The 18,566-nt window shown below is 49.0% G+C and overlaps 1 protein-coding gene across 5 annotated transcripts in view; it reads right to left on the bottom strand.

The window, feature by feature from the left end:
- Window positions 1-201: 201 nt before the first annotated feature.
- The window catches only part of ABR (ABR activator of RhoGEF and GTPase), a 143,371-nt gene continuing 125,006 nt past the window's right edge, over window positions 202-18,566 (bottom strand). For 4 of the 5 annotated variants that reach the window (XM_060258884.1, XM_060258885.1, XM_060258886.1 and 1 more), the window contains 7 exons: window positions 11,999-12,058; window positions 9,804-9,913; window positions 9,010-9,149; window positions 7,677-7,811; window positions 6,690-6,795; window positions 3,377-3,524; window positions 350-527 (listed from right to left, as the gene is read on the bottom strand). In XM_060258884.1, coding sequence (XP_060114867.1) covers window positions 441-527; window positions 3,377-3,524; window positions 6,690-6,795; window positions 7,677-7,811; window positions 9,010-9,149; window positions 9,804-9,913; window positions 11,999-12,058 — 786 coding nt within the window. In that variant the 3' untranslated portion in view covers window positions 350-440. Of the gene's footprint in view, window positions 528-3,376; window positions 3,525-6,689; window positions 6,796-7,676; window positions 7,812-9,009; window positions 9,150-9,803; window positions 9,914-11,998; window positions 12,059-18,566 lie in introns of all 5 variants that reach the window. The other variant, XM_060258883.1, reaches the window with a different exon arrangement.

The following is an 18,566-nucleotide window of genomic DNA, read 5'->3' as shown; positions in this document are numbered from 1 at the left end:
CAGGCTGCGAAGGAGGAGGGCAAAAACAAGTGCTGCTGTGGGCTGGAACAAGGCAAAGTGGGTCGGGGTGTTGGGAGACTCGGCTACACTGAAGCTCTGTTAGAAGATGACATTATACAAAGACACAGATGGACCGGAAAGCCTCCTCCCCGCCCCGCCCTCAGTCCTTGTCTTTCGCTCGCTCCTGTCTACAACTGCTGAGTTATCAATACAAATGCACGAGAGAGACGTGGAATCTGTGCAGGGAAACGAGTGGAGGGCGGGCAGGCCGTTTGTACAAAAACTGTCCAAGTGGTGTGTGCACGGCGACCGTTTCAGGGCAGCACAGCATCTTCGGCACAGTTGGAGTAGGGAGGGCAGGGGGACAAAATCCCAAGTCTGCGCTGCTGTGTCCCTTCACTCGGAGAACGTGGGCAACCGTTAGACCACGCAGCCGGGGACTACACATCCGTGGAGAAGAAGAGAGTGCGTTTGAGCTCGGCAAAGGTGATGGGCGAGTGTTGCAAGTAGTACAGGAGCACCTGGACCTGGGGAAAGGGCCACAGGAAGAGGAAGTGAGCTGTGGAATTCTCACATGCATGCACACAACAAAGCTGTCACTTCATTCCTCAGCAGAGAACCTGTCCCTGTTTCTAGGGTTTTGATGGTTTGTTGTGTGTGTCTGCACCTGGAAGTCTCTGGTGACTGACCCCTACTGGGGGCCTGGAGGATATTCAGGGAGGTGGCTAAATAAAGCCTGCCCCTGCCCTCCTGACTGCTGGTATTCCAAGGCGGTCCTCATCCAAGTACTAGCCAGGTCAGCCCTGCTTATCTGCTGAGATCTGATGAAATCAGGCGTGCCAGGGCTATCCAGGTCAGGAACTTGTGCCTGTTTCTGATGCAATTCTGACAGAATGTGAGGCTCCACTCTTTTGAATTCATCAACTTATATATAAAACAGTCAAGACAAGCCAGTAACCCAAATGATAAAAGAATGTCCCAGGAGCCCTTGCAAGACTGGAGAGGAGAGGAGGCGGCTGAGAGGTGATATGATCACCATCTTCAAATACTTGAAGGGCTGTCATGTAGAGGATGGTGTGGAATTGTTTTCTGTGGCCCCAGAAGGTAGGACCAGAACCAATGGGTTGAAATTAAGTCAAAAGAGTTTCCGGCTCAACATTAGGAAGAACTTCCTGACCGTTAGAGCGGTTCCTCTGTGGAACAGGCTTCCTCGGGAGGTTGTGGGCTCTCCTTCCTTGGAGGTTTTTAAACAGAGTCTAGATGGCCATCTGACAGTGATGAAGATCCTGTGAATTTAGGGGGAGGTATTTGTGGGTTTCCAGAAATGTGCAGGGGGTTGGACTAGATGACCCTGGAGGACCCTTCCAATTCTATGATTCTATGATTCTGCCTTGAAATTAGCACCTTAAACAGCCCCACTTGTTAGACAGTGCAGAGAGAAGTGGCACGAGGACAGATTTATAGAGCAGTGCGGCTGCTTTCCCAATGGCCTCACAGAGTTTAGTCCCAAGAAAATATGAATGAAAAATAGTTATTATTTTTTAAATCTCTGTGGGTTTACAAAAAAAGCTGACTGGGTGCCCCACTGGTAGGCCTGAGCTGCCTTCAAGACACTTCCCTCCTCACCCCTCAGAAGCATTTTGAATTTTTTTTAACAGATCAAAGAGTTAGTGCATTAAAGGGCTAAACCTGTCTTAAACAATTAGAAAGGAAACAACCCAGAGAAGACTGACAGAGGAGCCAGGGTTCATAATTCGTTAAAGAGAGGGGCTTGCCAACAAATCCAATACAGAAGAAAACTCCACTTGGATTCCAGGGCTAATTTCACTTTACATTTTACATGTAGGAGGTGTAAACCTTTAAAAAACACATAATTTTTTGCTGTGTGTGGGGAGGAAATGCCAATTAACTGAGAAAATTGGGAATGCTAGTTAATGCTTCCACTCTTATAAAGCCTAAACATACTTTGCTACTTTGAGAATATGGACTTTAATTCTGTATACAACTTAGGATGTACACACTTGTCCTTTTGGGTACACTCAGGAAATTTTAAAGTATAAATACCTTTGTTTTATCAAAATCATAATTATACATTATCTGCCCAGCATTAGAGACACAGCTGCTTAACCTTTAAGGTAGCTATAGTTTTTGCAAGCTTTTTCAATAAAACAAATCTGTCAGTGTTGCAGTAATTATAGGAAGTTTTATATTTATATTTTATGTTTATATGTGGACCTCAGAACCCGCACACAGACAGACAAAACTCATTTTTGTTTTTAAGGGGGGGGGATTCCCTATAATATAAAGTAGTAGCAACAAAGTAAGACATTTGTAAAATTTATTTCTTTTATTTAATTTATATTCCGCTCTCCCCGCCAGAGCAGGCTCGGGACAGCTGAGTTTAGTGTTTAGTTATAAACACTAAACTTTTCAGCGGTACATTGCTACTCATGCCGGGTGCAATCCTACGCAAAAATACTTGGGGAATAAGCACCGTTTGAACCCAGCAGGATTCCTCGTGAGTAAGTGTGCATAGCAGCAGGCTGCCGGTGTCCACTGCAGAAGCAGCAGACTGTCTTCTCTCAACCTGCTAAGCTGAGCGGAAAACCTTTCCACCCTTAAGTCTTGGACCCCAGAGCTTCACAGCTCCATGAATAGGTTGCAGCAAGGTTATTGTAAAACACAGCTTTGAAAAAGCATTACATTATTCCGTCAATTTTTCCTTCTACAGGGGGGGAAAAAATCTTTGGGAAGGTGACAAGAAACAGCAACTCCGGACTTTGCTGTGTCTTTGCCATTTGACAAATACAGCCCCCCCCCCCTCAATACAAACTCATGGCTGCTATGAGGACTTCATATTAGGAGAGTGCACTAGCAGTTCTGTGACTCCCAATTCTGACTGCAACCATGGTTATGTGGAGAAGGGGCTTCAGACTCCCTCCCCCCAATGCAATTGTGACATCCTGAAATGCCCCCCCTAGGAGACACTATTTGCTGTGACAATTCCATAACTTGCATGGCTGCATACACAGTTTTTGAGACAGAGCAAAAGAGCAGCTCCACGGGCCATTTTGGAACACAAAAATGGGGTGGGAGAGAAAGGCTGAAGTCCCATCTCTGCTTCCTCTGTGACTCCAATCAGAATTGGGCCCACGTGCATCTGGGAGGGACACGGCTCCCATTGCATGTCTGCTACAAAGTCCTCAGGGTGGCCAGGAGGACTGCGGTGTCACAGGAATTGGCCTTCCAGAGAAGCTCTGCTTTCAGCAGAAGTTCTGGGGCCAAGCAGTGGCCCAGCAGAGGGCCTCTGCTTCTCCCTTCACCCTCACCTCCTCCCTCCACCCTCACCCCTAGGCCCCAAGGTCCTCCCCCATACCTGTGCCATTACGTCATGGGACCAGATGTCTGATGCCAAACTGAGGTTCCCCTTGCTTTCCACCTCGGAAGGCCTCAACAACGTCGGGCCGAAAACCGTGGCCAGATTGTGCAGTGACATTTTGTTGATGGGCTCTTTCTCAGCCACCCTGGGCAGTAAAGACACACAGAGTAAAGACACACAGACAGGGCAAAAAAAGAGGTTAGTTTCACAGGCCTTCATCGTCTCGGCATGAGGGCAAAGTGCGAAAGGCCTTTCTGGGATAGCCCGTTTGGGAGAGAGAAAGATCAGAATGGAACCTCTCTGGTCGTCCAGCCCTCTCCCCCCCCCCCCCCTTGGCCCTGCTGTTCAAAACTGCGCGGCTTCTGAGGTGGCAACCACAGATGCAACGTCCCCCAGCCCCTGGGCAGGATGTGGTAGCCATCTTACAGTGCCCCTCTCCCTCTTGGTCCAGTTTCAGCCGCCCAAACTCCCTCCAGCACACCTTCCCTGGAAATGACCGCTGGCCGTGCTGGACTGCAGCCAGCCACTGCCGTGGAAACCAGCATCAAAATATTGCCATGTTTGGAGACAGCTGTGCTGTAATCTCCCCCCCCCCCCCCGCCCCCAGGAAAAACACACACACAAGCTGCACAAAGTTTGAGTACTGTCCAGGGGAACAGATGTGGGAACTGGCTGTGCCCTCTTCTCAGAGCAGGAAGCCAAATGGATTTTCCTTTCAGGCGGAATTGAGGCCACCCCCCGCCCCACTCCCAATTTTCTTCTCAGCTTGGGACCTAAGAGAACAAGGGGAGGGGGAGAACATGCCAGAAACACAAGATTCCAGCCACCGGCTCCAAATTCCCCTCAGCGTGTTTTTGGCCAGGGCGGCTGCCCGCCAACCCACAGCTCCTACAACAATTCCTCCACAGAAGTGCAAGGCCTGAGCGGGGCCAGGAGACAGTAAACAGGCACATCCCCATGAGGGGGCTGTCGAATTGAGGCTGCCGTCCTCTCACTCGACGGCAAACCGATCCTTCAGAATCTGAGAGGGCAAGAATGGCAGACGCTCTGTCAGTTGTGTTCTGTTTTTTTGGCCTGTTGAACTTGAGGGGAAACAACAGTCCCTGCTTCTCTTCTACCAATTAATGAGGCCATGGTACTCCAGGGAAGCCAGTGAGGAATCCGCTAGCCGTCTTTCCAAAGACATAAGAACATAAGAGAAGCCATCTTGGATCAGGCCAAGGGCCCATCCAGTCCAACACTCTGCATCACACAGTAGCCAAAAAAACCCAGGCGCCATCAGGAGGTCCATCGGTGGGGCCAGGACACTAGAAGCCCTCCCATTGTGCCCCCCCAAGCACCAAGAATACAGAGCATCACTGCCCCACACAGTGAGTTCCAACAATATGCTCTGGCTAATAGCCACTGATGGACCTCTGCTCCATATGCTTATCCATTCCCCTCTTGCAGCTGTCTATATTTGCAGCCGCCACCACCTCTTGTGGCAGTGAATTCCTTTTATCAGTTCTAACCTGACTGCTCGGCAATTTCATTGAGTGTCCATGAGTTCTGATATTGTGAGAAAGGGAGAAAAGTACTTCTTTCTCTACCTTCTCTGTTCCATGCATAATCTTGTAAACTTCTATCATGTCACCCTTCAGTCGACATTTCTCCAAGCTAAAGAGCCCCAAGCGTTTTAACCTTTCTTCATGGGGAAAGTGTTCCAACCCTTTAATCATTCTAGTTGCCCTTTTCTGCACTTTTTCCAACGCTATAATATCATTTTTGAGGTGTGGTGACCGGAATTGTACACAGTATTCCAAATGAGGCTGCACTATCGATTTATACAGGGGCATTATGATCCTGGCTGATTTGTTTTCAATTCCTTCCTAATAATTCCCAGCATGGTGCTGGCCTTTTTTATTGCAGTCACACACTGTCCTGATATTTTCAGTGAGTTATCCACCACAACCCCAAGATCTCTCTTTTGGTCAGTCTCCACCAGTATTTATTTACAGTATTTATTTACTGTCCACCTTTCTCAAGAAGACTCGAGGCAGAGCGGCCCCTGGATTCTCTTTCTAGCTCAAGCTAGAGTGTGACAATGCTGAGAACAGATACAGGAGGGAGAGCAGCAGCTGCCCAGCACAGAACTATTCTGCTATCGAACAGGCACAAAATCTAAGAGGGCTCGTCTTCACTCCCTACCAGAGAGAACCCCCAAAGTCACATAGCTATTTTTACACATTTAGGAAGTGAAGCAGGAGCTGACACAAGTCAAAAGCCCCTCACAAGATCCCCCAGTCTTCTGCCACACTCAATTTTCATCCTGAGCTCAAACAAACTATTTCAAATTTCTTCACAGGATGAATCTCAGAATGTCTGCTTCAAGTAGACATGTGATGACACTCTGAATCTTCAGAACTTAAGAAGACCCTGCCTGAATCAGACCCAGTGGTCCATCTAATCCAGCATCCTGTCTCACACAGTGGCCAACCAGTTCCTCTGGAGGAACAACAACAGGGCACAAAGACTGAGGCCTTCCCTTGATACTCCCTCCTGGCTTTGGGATTCAGAGTTTTGGTGCCTCTAAATGCGGAGGCTTCCTTTAGCCACCAGGACAAGTCACCATTATAGACCTCTCCTCCACGAATCTGTCCAATCCCCTTTTAAAATTGTCTGTGCCTTGGCCATCACTGCATCTGAGAGCCAGTTTGGTGTAGTGGTTAAGTGCGTGGACTCTTATCTGGGAGAACCAGGTTTGATTCACCACTCCTCCACTTGCAGCTGCTAGAATTGCCTTGGGTTAGTCATAGCTCTCGTAGGAGCTGTCCTTGTAAGGGTAGCTACTGTGAGTGCTCTCTCAGCCCCACCCACCTCACAGGGTATCTGTTGTGGAGGGGGGGGGGAAGTAAAGGAGATTGTGACCGCTCTGAGACTCTGAGATTCAGAGTATAGGGTGGGATATCAATACCATCTTCTTCTGGCAGCTAATTCCATATTTTAATCACTTCCTGGGTGAAGAAATAGTTCCTTTTGTCCATGGAGACAAGAACTCTTGGGAATTCTGAGCGTCCTCCACTTTCCCAAGACTTGGGCTGTGATGTCCAAGAAGGAAAATCCAGTGTGTGTGTGTGGGGGGGGGGGGGGAGGAGGGAATCTGCCCACCTCCCATGTTGCCACTTGAAGTGACCATCTCCATTTCTGTTCATGCATTGTCTGCTGTAGCCCTGACCTTCAAACCATATGCATTTCCCCCCAGTCTTGGTAAGGAGGCCAAACCAATGCAGGCGTGCTTCCTGGACCCCTGCTCTGCAGAGGAGGAAATTACCGTTTCAAGTGTTCCAGCAGGAAGAGGAAAGTGATGAGGTTGGGATCAGGCAGGGAGCGCAGAAGATGCATCATGCAGTTCTCCTTGGCTGATGGGTCCGACAGTGCTGGAGATGAAGGACAAAATTGGCGAGAGCTGAGGAACGCATATCCCGATCTTCCTTATGCCGCAGAACCAGCTGGATTGCAAAACTCAACCTTGCCCTTGGTGCAACCCAGTATAGGGAAAAGGGAAGTCTGCTGGACTTGGGGAGACCTGTATTCAAATTGGGGAGACCTGTATCCATTTTAGCCCCCCCAAATTCCCTCATGTGGCCACTTCCACACTCTCTCAGCCTAAAAAACCTCATGGAATTATTGGGAGACCTCACCCTAATTTTCTTGGATGAAGGTGGGAATTACAATGTGGCAAATTAATCCAGGAAGGATGAGGTCAAAGAGGAACTGGGCTCTATATTGTAACTGCAACCTCCAGGCTAAGGACTCTGCCCTGGGTACACCCATCCCTAGACCCCAAAGGGCCAAACACGACGAATGTCAGGACAAATCCACCTGGATATCATCACCGAGCTGCTTTTGATCTCCCTCAGTATCAGCCAGGATTCACCCCTAGATCCTGGGGTTTCTATTTCCACAGTATCAGCCAAGATCCACCACAACCCCCGAGTCCTGATCTCCATTTCTAATGGAGGAAAGGATGTGAAAAGAGGCTTACAAAAAGGAAGGATGTCCAAGCGCTCGCCTGTGTTATTAATCTGCAGAGGCCTCTGTATTAATCTGTATTTGTGAATTTCCTGCATTGTGCAGGGGGTTGAACTAGGTGACCCTGGAGGTCCCTTCCAACTCTATGAGTCTATGCCTCCCAGCACATAAAGAGACAGGGAGGCCCCACCTTGCCTTGCCAGTTCCTCAGGAGGAGGATGAAAAGGGCCTCCAAATTCTGTTTTCACCCACCCTCTTGGTGCGTTACATGCAAACTTGCTCATACCGATGCCCTGCATAAAAGTAGGATAAAGCCGGTCCGTCAAGAGGGGCTCTGGGAGCTCACGGAAGTACAGCTTCAGGGTGCCTGCAATGGCATTGATGTCCATGTCGCTGAGCATCACCAGGATGTCTTTGTTATCTGCAGCAGAGTTGAGAGAGGATGCTGGGTTTCAAAAGGAACAGAGGTGTGGTCCTGCTGGGGCACAAGGCCACTAAGAGGAGGGGGCAGGGGGACAAAATTCCAGGGGCCCATCTGTATCAGCTTCTCTAAATTCTCAGTTTTTACTTTAAGAAGGGAAGTATCTAGCTCTTTCCATTGCAGAGATGCATCTTTTCCCTTATATCTCTGCAATGGAAAGCACTAGAGGGGTTTTGTTTTTTAAAAAGCTGGGAACGAAGTAAACATATTTGTTATAACATTATACTGCTATAATGATATTTTAAAATGCAAAGCCTCTTATGAGGGTGGGGAGGAAATGGTCACTGTGGGACCAATCGGGGGGGAGGGGGGGACTTAGCTAACATGCCTCCTCCTATCCATGGAGGATACAACCGATGTTTCACATCTCCCCAAATTGGTTTCACATCTCCCATTTTTTCTTCCCCATTAACCATCTTTATGTTGCTGTGAACTAGAAATATTGTAAATTATTTCTTTCCGTTAAGTACTTTGAGAGAAACCGATGCACAGCTTCATTCAATGCAGCTTATTTGCAGGTAATCTGTGTGATCTGTATTTAATTCATAGTACACTTCAGTATTCAGGCTACATCATTTGGGTGAGGCATCTATGCAATTCTGTTTGTTCAATTTTTTGCACCGTACCCTATTGTAAATTTGGGTGATCTTGGGCGAATCACTCTCCCTGAACCTAAACTACCACATAATCAATGCTCCCTCTAAGCCAGCCCCCCCCCCCGAAAAACTGACACAAAAATGTGTGAGCCGGAGGCTAAAAAACTGCGAGCTAGATCACACTAACTCAGCTTAGGGGGAACACTGCTCATAACTGTGATGGAAAGTACTGCCAAACTGTGGCTGATTCATGGCAACGTTTGTGTGCTTTTCAAGGCAAGCTACCTGATAGGACTGTTGTAAAAACAAGGGATGGGAGAAAGGTGCATGCTGTCCAGTCCCTTAGAGGCAGGGCAAGATAAAAATGTGATAGACAGAATCAGAAGCAGTCTCTGAACACCAGAACCACAGGAAGAGGCCTGTTGCCTTCACCCTTCGCTTGCAGGCTTCCCAGAAACACCTGGGCACTGCTGCTGGAAACAGGATGCTAAACAAGATGGGATTCTGAGCTAGCAGATTCTCAGCAAGAGGCAGAAACTCACTCGAGTCAAAGGCGGCTTTCAAGGCCTGGATGTCGGTGGCTACTCCTGAGATGCGATAGATGCCCACTTCGTCGATGCCCCTCTTCTCCACTTCCTCCACGCACTGGCGTACGATGTATGGCACTTTTGAGCGTTCCCGCCTAGTGGGGGAAAAGACCCGGGATTAGGAGGGTGCAGGGTGATACGGAGCAACAATGCTGGACTCTGGTTCCTGACAGTTTCATCTTCTGAGCTGGATTAAAAACTGGCCTGCGGGCTGGATGCCACTGAAGAAGGGGGCAGCCCTAGCTAGAAGTGGGACCCTGGCTTGGTGACTGAATCCCTGCTTTGCTGCTAGAAGGTTCAATCCCCAGCACCTCCACTGAAAAAATCTCCCACAACAGGTGTGGGGGGAAATTCTCTCTCTGCTTGTCATTCTGGACGGCCACTGCATATCAGAACAGACTAGACAGAGCTAGGTGGACCAAGGGTTCCACTTGAGCCCCTTCCCCTAATCCCAGCTATGTTAGCTTGTGGTTGTGCAAGGGGGAGAGGGTGGTGCTCTGCACATGCTCAGAGGCATTCTTTTGCCTCGCACGAACCCTGACATCGGGTTTCCAGTGCCAAGCACTGTTCTCTACCAGGGAAGAACCTCCAAAGATGGAAGCAAAGCCGGACCACAGTCATGGAGCCTAGGTTGTCAGGGGCAACAGTTTCACAAGAGCCAGGGCTAATGACCCCAATGCCAACCCTATCTGGGATTAAAACAGCCCTCTCCCCCCGCCCCCCCCGGCCAGGCTCTGTTCCAAACCTACTTGGTGACGACACTGATTTTCACTCCAAAAACTCCAGTTTGCTTTTTGGATGGGGTCCTCTTGAGGCTCATATCCCGGCTTGTAAACTTCATGGAGAACTCCACTTTGATCTGAAGGGAGAGCCATCGATGCTGGGGTTACACACAGCAAGGGGGCACACACCCCACTTTCCCATTCAGTGCTCCTCCTGCCTCTATAGTCCCGACTCACTCCTGCCAGCTACTGAGTCACGGGGGCGTTTCATAGAATCATAGAGTTGGAAGGGACTTCCAGGGTCATCTAGTCCAACCCCCTGCACGATGCAGGAAACTCACAAACACCTCCCCCTAAATTCACAGGATCTTCATTGCTGTCAGATGGCCATCTAGCCTCTGGTTAAAAACCTCCGAGGAAGGAGAGCCCACCACCTCCCGAGGAAGCCTGTTCCACTGAGGAATCGCTCTAACCGTCAGGAAGTTCTTCCTAATGTTGAGCCGGAAACTCTTTTGATTTAATTTCAACCATTGTGGGCATGACGGCTTTTAGACTGAGTTCTGAAAAACTCCGAGGTCTCTTTCTGGCATATTTTGTGTGGTTTCCTCAGTGCAGACAGATGGCTATCCCTGAAAGACAACTAGCCAGCACCACTGATATTCCTCTGCCATGCAGGGCCGGTTCGCCCACTAGGCAAACTAGGCAGTTGTCTATGGCGGTGGGAGGTGGAAAGCACCGAACTGGGCTCCCCCCACCAAATGCCCATGACAACTGCCTAATTTGCCTGCCTGCCTCCCCTCCCCGTCCCTTGCACTTTGCCACGTACCCTAGAGCCGGCACTGCATGTTTATAAGTTGGGGTTCAACAGTATGCATCTCTCTGTTCACATGAAGTGATAGTGGGACTCCAACAGACCTGCTCTGCTAGCCATGCTTATTCCGTGTGTAGTCCCAACTGCTCCCCTGGTACTCTTTAGTCAATAAAGTGTTCCCCAAGAGAAAGAAAGCTATCCATGACGGTGAGAGCCAATAGGTCAGGGGTGGCCAAACTTGCTTAATGTAGGAGCTGCAGAGAATAAATGTCAGATGTTTGAGAGCCACAAGACATGAATCTCAGAAGTCTGAGAGCAGGCAGGCAGGCAGGAAGAAAGGAAGGTGGAGGGGAGGAAGGAAAAGTGGAAAGAAAGCAACTTTAACTTTAAATGCATTCTCCAAGCTGCCGGCTGGCTTGGCTTGGAGAAGTGATTTAAAGAGAGAAATGCCTTCTCCAAGCTGGCTGATGAGGCAGTGGGGGTTTCGAGAGCCACACAATACATGTGAAAGAGCCACATGTGGCTCCCAAACAGCACCCCTGTAATAGGGTGTTGGGGCTTGTACTGGAGCAACCTGAGATCAAATCCAGACTCAGCATGGTATATTATTATTATTTATTTATTTATTATTATTTATTAATTATTATTATTGATTCGCCTCATCCTGGCCACTGCTGGGCTCTAGGTGATGTACAACAAAATGTGCACACAAAATCAATAAAACGCAGCCGTCGCTGTCCTCAGACAAAAGCCTGGCGGAGCATCTCTGCTTTGCAGGCCCTGAGGAATTGTAAAAGATCCCTCAGGGCCCGGGTGTCTTCTGGCAGAGAGTTCCACCAGGTTTTCAGTCCTGGCCCTAGCTGAGGACAGCTGGACCTCTTTAGGGCCGGGGATCACCAGTAGTGCTCTTCCAGGGACATAGTGGTATAATGGCCAGAGTGCCCGATGAGGCTCTGGGACTAGGCTCTCTACCATGGAAGCTTGCTGGGTGACCTTGGGCCAGTCCCATACTCTCAGCCTCACCTACCTCACCGGGTGCTTGTTGTGGGGATCAAATGGAGGAGTGGAGGATGTTTTAACCCACTTTGGGTCCCCACTGGGAAGAAAAGGGAGGTACAAATGACGTGAATAAATAAATGGGCCAGCTGCTGTCTTGCACTTAGCCTAACCTACCTTGCAGGGTTGTTGTAAGGATACCAGTAGTGGAATGGCTATAAAGCAGGCATTTCAGGACCCGCAACTTGCCACACTTGTGGCAGTGTGCTTTGCCCCCTCAAGAGGCATCAGAAGGCAACCAGAGCCACAGGTTCTGCACTGAAGGGATTGCCTAGGAAGGACGGTGAATGTAAGCAGGAGCGAGATCTCGGGCAAGCACCGAAGGGTGAAGCGGGGAACTCCCCTGGTTCCTTACCCCATTCATCTCAATCACATCCATGTGCCAGTTCTTGGTCTGCACCGTCTGCGGATCCAGCTGCAAAGGAAGGAGAGGAGAGACTGAGATCCCCAAAAAGGCTCCAGAGAAGGAAGCCCAACCGACGCCCCCCACGTAAGAGAGAACTGTGCAGAGCCAACAATCGCAAAGACTTCCAGATCCATATCTCCAGGACTGCCTCTCCCCATATGAAACCACCCCCCGGGCTCTGAGGTCTGCTGCTCAACATCTTCTCATAATCCCTGGTCCTGAGGACACCCGGCTGGCTTCAATGAGGGCCAGGGCCTTTTCGGTCCGGGCCCCTACCTGGTTGAATGAGCTTCCGCTGGAGATCCGGGCCCTGCGGGACTTATCAAGGTTTCACAGGGCATGTAAGACGGAGCTCTTCCGCTGCCAGGCTTTTAATTAACCCAGCGGGCATCCTCTGAAAGTCATCACTTCGCCCAGCATTTCACCATTATGGTGTTATGTTATGATACTACCCATCAGCCACACGCTGTTTACTGCCTATGTCTGTAAGTTTGTTTGCTGTGCTCCTCCTGTTCTGTAGCGTTTGTTTTTATGGTATTGTTTTAACTCTTATTGTGGTGAGCCGCCCTGAGCCCGCTTGAGGGTTAGGGCGGGGTATAAATCTAAAAATTAAATTAAATGTGTTTTCGATTGCACGGAAAGAGCTGCTCGCTTAGGAGATGGAACAAACACACAGGGCCAGACTGAAAGATGTAAAGCTCTCTCCTTTTTCACTCACGCTCACACCATATTTGCTTGGGTGGGGGGGAGGGACTTCAAAGGCAAGACATCTCAGAGAGCCACATGGTGTCTTGGTTAAAAGTGTCAGACCAGGATCTGGGAAATCCAAGTTCAAATCCCCATTTAGTGCCATGGAAGCTTGCTGGGTGACCTTGAGCTAGTCACGTGGCCTAGCCTACCTCGCAGGGTTGTTGTGAAGACAAAGAGGAGAGGAGAATGATGTGAGCTGTTTTGGGTCCTCATCGGGGCAAAGGCAGGGTATAAATAAAAGGAGGTTGCCAAGAGATCATTTTTCACATTCCAAGAACCAAAGATTCTAATTTCACATACTGTGTTTAAATTTATACCCAAGGGTGCATGAACGATGTGTTTCTGTGAAGACACTGGAAAAGTATATCATGTGGCACTGAGCGCCAAATTCTGCTTTCTGGCAAGCTTAACTTTCAGAAAGATTTTTTACATGGAAAAGGCAAGCTTCTAGCCTCCCACTTGCACAAGCATGGACCATGCTTGGTGAAGTCTTGCAAGCCAGAGAGACTGCTGAGTTAGGAGTTCCAATAATTAAGAACATAAGAGAAGCCATATTGGATCAGGTCAGTGGCCCATCCAGTCTAACACTCTGTGCCCAAAAAATCACAAGTGGCCAAAAAAAGCAGGCGCCATCAGGAGGTCCAGGACACTAGAAGCCCTCTCACTGTTGCCCCCCCACCCCAAGCACAAAGAATACAGAGCACCACTACCCCACACAGAGAGTTCCAACGATAAGCTGTGGCTAATAGCCACTGATGGACCTCTGCTCCATATGCTTATTCAATCCCCTCTTGAAGTTGTCTATGCTTGTAGCCGCTGCCACCTCCTGTGGCAGTGAATACCATGTATTAATTACCCTTTGGGTGAAGAAGTTCATCCTTTTATCAGTTCTAACCCGACTGCACAGCAATTTCATTGAGTGCCCACGTGTTCTCGTATTGTGAAAAAGGGAGAAAAGAACTTCTTTCTCTATCCCATGCATAATCTTGTAAACCTCTATCACAGGGGTGGCCAATGGTAGCTCTCCAGATGTTTTTTGCCTACAACTCCCATCAGCCCCAGCCATTGGCCATGGTGGCTGGGGCTGATGGGAGTTGTAGGCAAAAAACATCTGGAGAGCTAACATTGGCTACCCCTGCTCCATCATACCACCCCCTCAGTCGACGTTTCTCCAAGCTAAAGAGGCCCGAGCGTTTTAACCTTTCACTCCAGATCCTAGAGTTCACTTCTTCTTGGGAACAGACTGCTGCAGCCCTGCTCATGTACTCTGCATGGTGACTACCTCCAAAGAGTGGGAGCGGCTTTCGGCTTTTCCCAGCCCCAAATATAGGCTAGCGATGAAGAACTGTGCATTGGTCTTGCCAAGAAACAACCCTCAGCTGGCCAGATCACCAGAAACTAGCATGTGACAGAGGGCATGCCCAAGGGCTGGGGCAGCCTTGTTTCGGGGCTGGGGAGAAGTCCACATGCAGGGACACTGCGGCATCCCTCTCTCACAGCACAGACAACACTTCCCAGGTGTAACAACCTGCTCCAGAGAAGCCAGGCCTGCAAGGAAACAGGCAGCCAACTCCACTTCACAGCCTGCCGAGCAACAATCCCATGTCCAGGCTATTTTGGGAGACGGCGTCCAAAAATAAAAAAGGCACATATTCCACACGGCCCCAGGGGCCATTCGCTGTCTCCTGGGAAAGCAGGCCAAGTCATTTCCGGAGGGCCTTTTGCATCCCTGAACACGAGCAGCGGAGCATGCACGGATGCTGGGGCTCGGGGCTTGGCTTTGGGTCCTCTCCAACAGAGGCCCTGTACTTCCCAGGGTTTGACGTGGCCTCGGCATTAAGAGAAATGCACCACAGGCCAGGAACCATGGATCAAAGCCGGCCAGCGAGATCATAAGATAAGAGCCTTGCTGGATCAGACCAGTAGTCCATCTAGATCAGCCTTCTGTCTTACACAGTAGCTAACCAGTTCCTCTGGAGGTCCAACAACAGGACAGAGAGGCTAAGGCCTTCCCCTGATGTTGCTTTCTGGCCCTCAGATCCAGAGGTTTAGTGCTTCTGAAGTGGAGGTTCCCCGCAGTCATCGTGGCTAGTAGCCACTGACAGACTTCTCCATTAATCTATCTAATCCCCTTTAAAGCTGTCTATGCCTGTGGCGATCATTACACCCCTCCAGCAGTGAATTCTACATTTTAATCACTCTCTATGTAAAGAACTATTTCCTTTTGCCCATCCTTAATCTACAGAGCCAGTTTGGTGCAGTGGTTAAGTTCGTGAATTCTTTTATGGGAGAACTGGGTTTGATTCCCCACTCTTCCCCGTGCAGCTGCTGAAATGGCCTTGGGTCAGCCATAGCTATCACAGGAGTTGTCCTTGAAAGGGCAGCTTCTGGGAGAGCTCTCTCAGCCCCACCCACCTCACAGGGTGTCTGTTGTGGGGGAAGAAGGTAAAGGAGATTGTAAGCCACTCAGAGACTCAGAGTATAGGGTGGGATATAAATCCTTAAAAAAGAGTCCCATGGCGCAGAATGGTAAAGCTGCAATACTGCAGCCCAAGCTCTCTGCTCACGACCTGAGTTTGATCCCAGCGGAAGCTGGATTCAGGTAGCCGGCCCAAGGCTGACTCAGCCTTCCATTCTTCCGAGGTCAGTAAAATGAGTACCTGGCTTGCTGGGGGGAAAGTGTAGATGACTGGGGAAGGCAATGGCAAACCACCCCGTAAAAAGTCTGCCGTGAAAACGTCATGATGCGACGTCACCCCAGAGTTGGAAACGACTGGTGCTTGCACAGGGGACTACCTTTACCTTTATAAACCCAATATCATCATCATCATCATCTTCTTCAAAGGAAAGGCGATTAGAGTTTCTAACAGTGCCCCCCCCAGCAATCATTGAAGACAGGTGAGTTTGCCTTCCGACTTGGAGGGATTTAGGCTCTTCTTAGGAATATGAGCACAGTCTGGAAAGGGACAAAAGAATACCTCAAAGCAGTGACTCTAGGATTTTGAATTGATTCCAAAAAACCCTGAAACACCTAATAGGGTGAAACTACAGTGCATGTGCATGCCGCATGAGATGCAATGGTGGTGGAAAGTGCTGTCCAATCACAGTCGACTTATGGCAACCCCATGGAGTTTTTGAGGCCTCTGCCTAGCGACCCTGGACTTCCTTGGTGGTCCTCCTATCCAAGCACTAATCACGGCCGGCTCTGCTTAGCTTCTGAGATCTGATGAGATCGGGCTAGCCTGAGCCGTCTGGGTAGGAAGCAATGCCTTCCGTGAACACTAGAGAGACTGCGTTTACATTACGTTGATGTTTACATCAAGCCAAAAATACTCTCAAAGGACGAGAGAACTTTTAGTAGACTAGCCTTTGACTCCGTGGATGAACCACTTAAGCGCAGCTGGCACACAGCCTCGTGAGCCCTTACTGCAAACTCAAAAAGCAAAGAAGCTCCTGGCATGCTGTGCAAAGACCATTCTCTTCTTCTTACCCCATGACAGTAACACACCGGACCCAAAATGGCCTCCAAAAGGAGACAACGGTGCCCTTAACCAGTCAATCAATCTGAAGTTTAGCCGATTCATACAGCCCTGCAAAGCAGGCCAGTCAACAGCTGGGTTCTGAGACTTTCCTCTAGCTCAGGGGTGTCAAACATGCAGTTTGGGGGCCAAATCAGGCCCCTGGAAGGCTCCTATCAGGCGCCCAAGCAACTGGCTGTCATCTGCTCCCTTCTTCCTCTCTCTTGCTTCCTTCTGCATCACAGCTTGCTTTGCCAGGCTTGCTCAATCACATAGGAGCTATAGAGCAAAATCTCTATCTTTTCTTTTGGCTGAGGCTCCTCCCTTGGGGAGGAAGGGGGAAAGGCAGAGCTTGTTTTTCCAGGCTCTCTTAATCGCACAGCAGAGCTACTGAGCCAAGCCTCTCTTCCTTCTATTGGCTAAAGCTCCTCCCCCTCCTGATCCCCTGGGGAAGGAAGGAAAGAGCCACAGCTTCCTTTGCCCAGTTTCCTGGAAAGCATCTTTAAGACCGAGTGCTAACATTTTAAGCATGTTTTGTTTTTTAAAAACTGTGTTTGTCTATGCACCTTTATAAAGTTTATATATCTGCTACTTAATCTTAAATAGGCCTGGCCCGACATGGCCCAGCCCAACCTGACATGGCTCAGCCACAAGCATAGCCACCTTAAAGAGGGGTTTAGATAAAAATATGGAGCAGAGGTCCATCAGTGGCTATTAGCCACAGTGTGTGTGTGTGTGTGTATGTATGTGTGTGTGTGTGTGTGTGTATATATATATATATATATATATTAAAAAAAAATTTTTGCCACTGTGTGACACAGAGTGTTGGACTGGATGGGCCATTGGCCTGATCTAACATGGCTTCTCTTATATTCTTATGTTCCAACAAGCTCTCATTTATGTCAGATCCGACCCTCATAGCAAATGAGTTCGACACCGCCTAGCCTGCCATCCGCTGAGGGGCTTGTAGCATGGAGCAGAGCTGACCATCTTATGTCTGCAGGCTGCTGTATAAAACCCAGTTGTGATAACTCATTGCAGACTTGCTGGTGGGCTAGCAAAACATTTTGCGGCCAAAATCACTTTCTGCAGACTTGTTGGCAGATGTTGGAAAACACGCCTAGACTGACCCCACTGAAGCAGACCTTCGGTCCATCAAGGTCAGTATTGTCTACTCTGACTGGCAGCGGCTCTCCAGGATCTGCTGCCTGGTCCTTTTTAACTGCAAGGGATTGAACCTGCAGCCTTCTGCAGATGCTCTACCACTGAGACATGTGCTGTGATGACAGACACTGAATAATGCACTTTCAAGCCACTTTCCAACTGGATTTTGCCAGTTCACACAGCAAAATCCAGTTGGAAAGTGTATTGAAAGTAGATTGGAAGAGCATTAATGTGAGTGTGATCACAGCCATGCTCTCATACACAGGAAACTTCCTTATGCTAAATCAGACCCTTGGTCCATCAGGTTGTTGTCTACTCAGAACAGCAGTGGCTCTCCAGGGTCTCAAGCTGAGGTCTTTTACATCTCCTCTTGCCTGGTCTCTTTTAATGCCGTGGAATGAACCTGGGACTTCACACCCAGGATACCTTAATGACATAGACATCAGTCTGCTGCTCCGACTTATATTGCCTTCGTTGTTGTCCCATCCCAGTCAACAAAACTAACAATCACCAGACTCCAACTTGTGATTCTTTTAACCTGCTAAAAAACCATTTCCATGATTTTGCATACTAACTCACTGCTCACTTTCTCTATATTTAGGACTGCTTGCCATTCCATCCTATTGTCTGATGAAGTGTGCTTCTAGCACACAAAAGCTAACATTCTGAATAAAACTTTGTTGGTCTTTATTGGACTCCTGCTTTGTTCTACTGCAGGGGCATCCAAACTTGCTTAATGTAAGCCACAGAGAATAAATGTCAGAAGTTTGAGAGCAGCAAGACATGAATCTCAGATGTTTGAGAGCAGGCAAGCAGGCAGGCAGGAAGGCAGAGGAGGGGGGAGGGAGAAGTGGAAAGAAAGCAACTTTAACTTTAAATACATTCTCCAAGCTGCCAGCTGGCTTGGCTTGCCAAAGTGAGTTAAAGAGAGAAATGCCTTCTCCAAGCTGGCTGATGGGACAGTGGGGGCCACAGAATATGTCTGAAAAGAGCCACATGTGGCTCCTGAGCTGCAGTTTGGCCACCCCTGTTCTACTGCTTCAGACCAGCAGGGCTGCCCACCTGGATCTATGAACTTGGGACTG

The sequence above is a fragment of the Heteronotia binoei genome, chromosome 18 (assembly GCF_032191835.1).
Source record: "Heteronotia binoei isolate CCM8104 ecotype False Entrance Well chromosome 18, APGP_CSIRO_Hbin_v1, whole genome shotgun sequence".
Lineage (NCBI taxonomy): Eukaryota > Metazoa > Chordata > Lepidosauria > Squamata > Gekkonidae > Heteronotia > Heteronotia binoei.
This window is presented reverse-complemented; position numbering and strand designations above follow the sequence as displayed.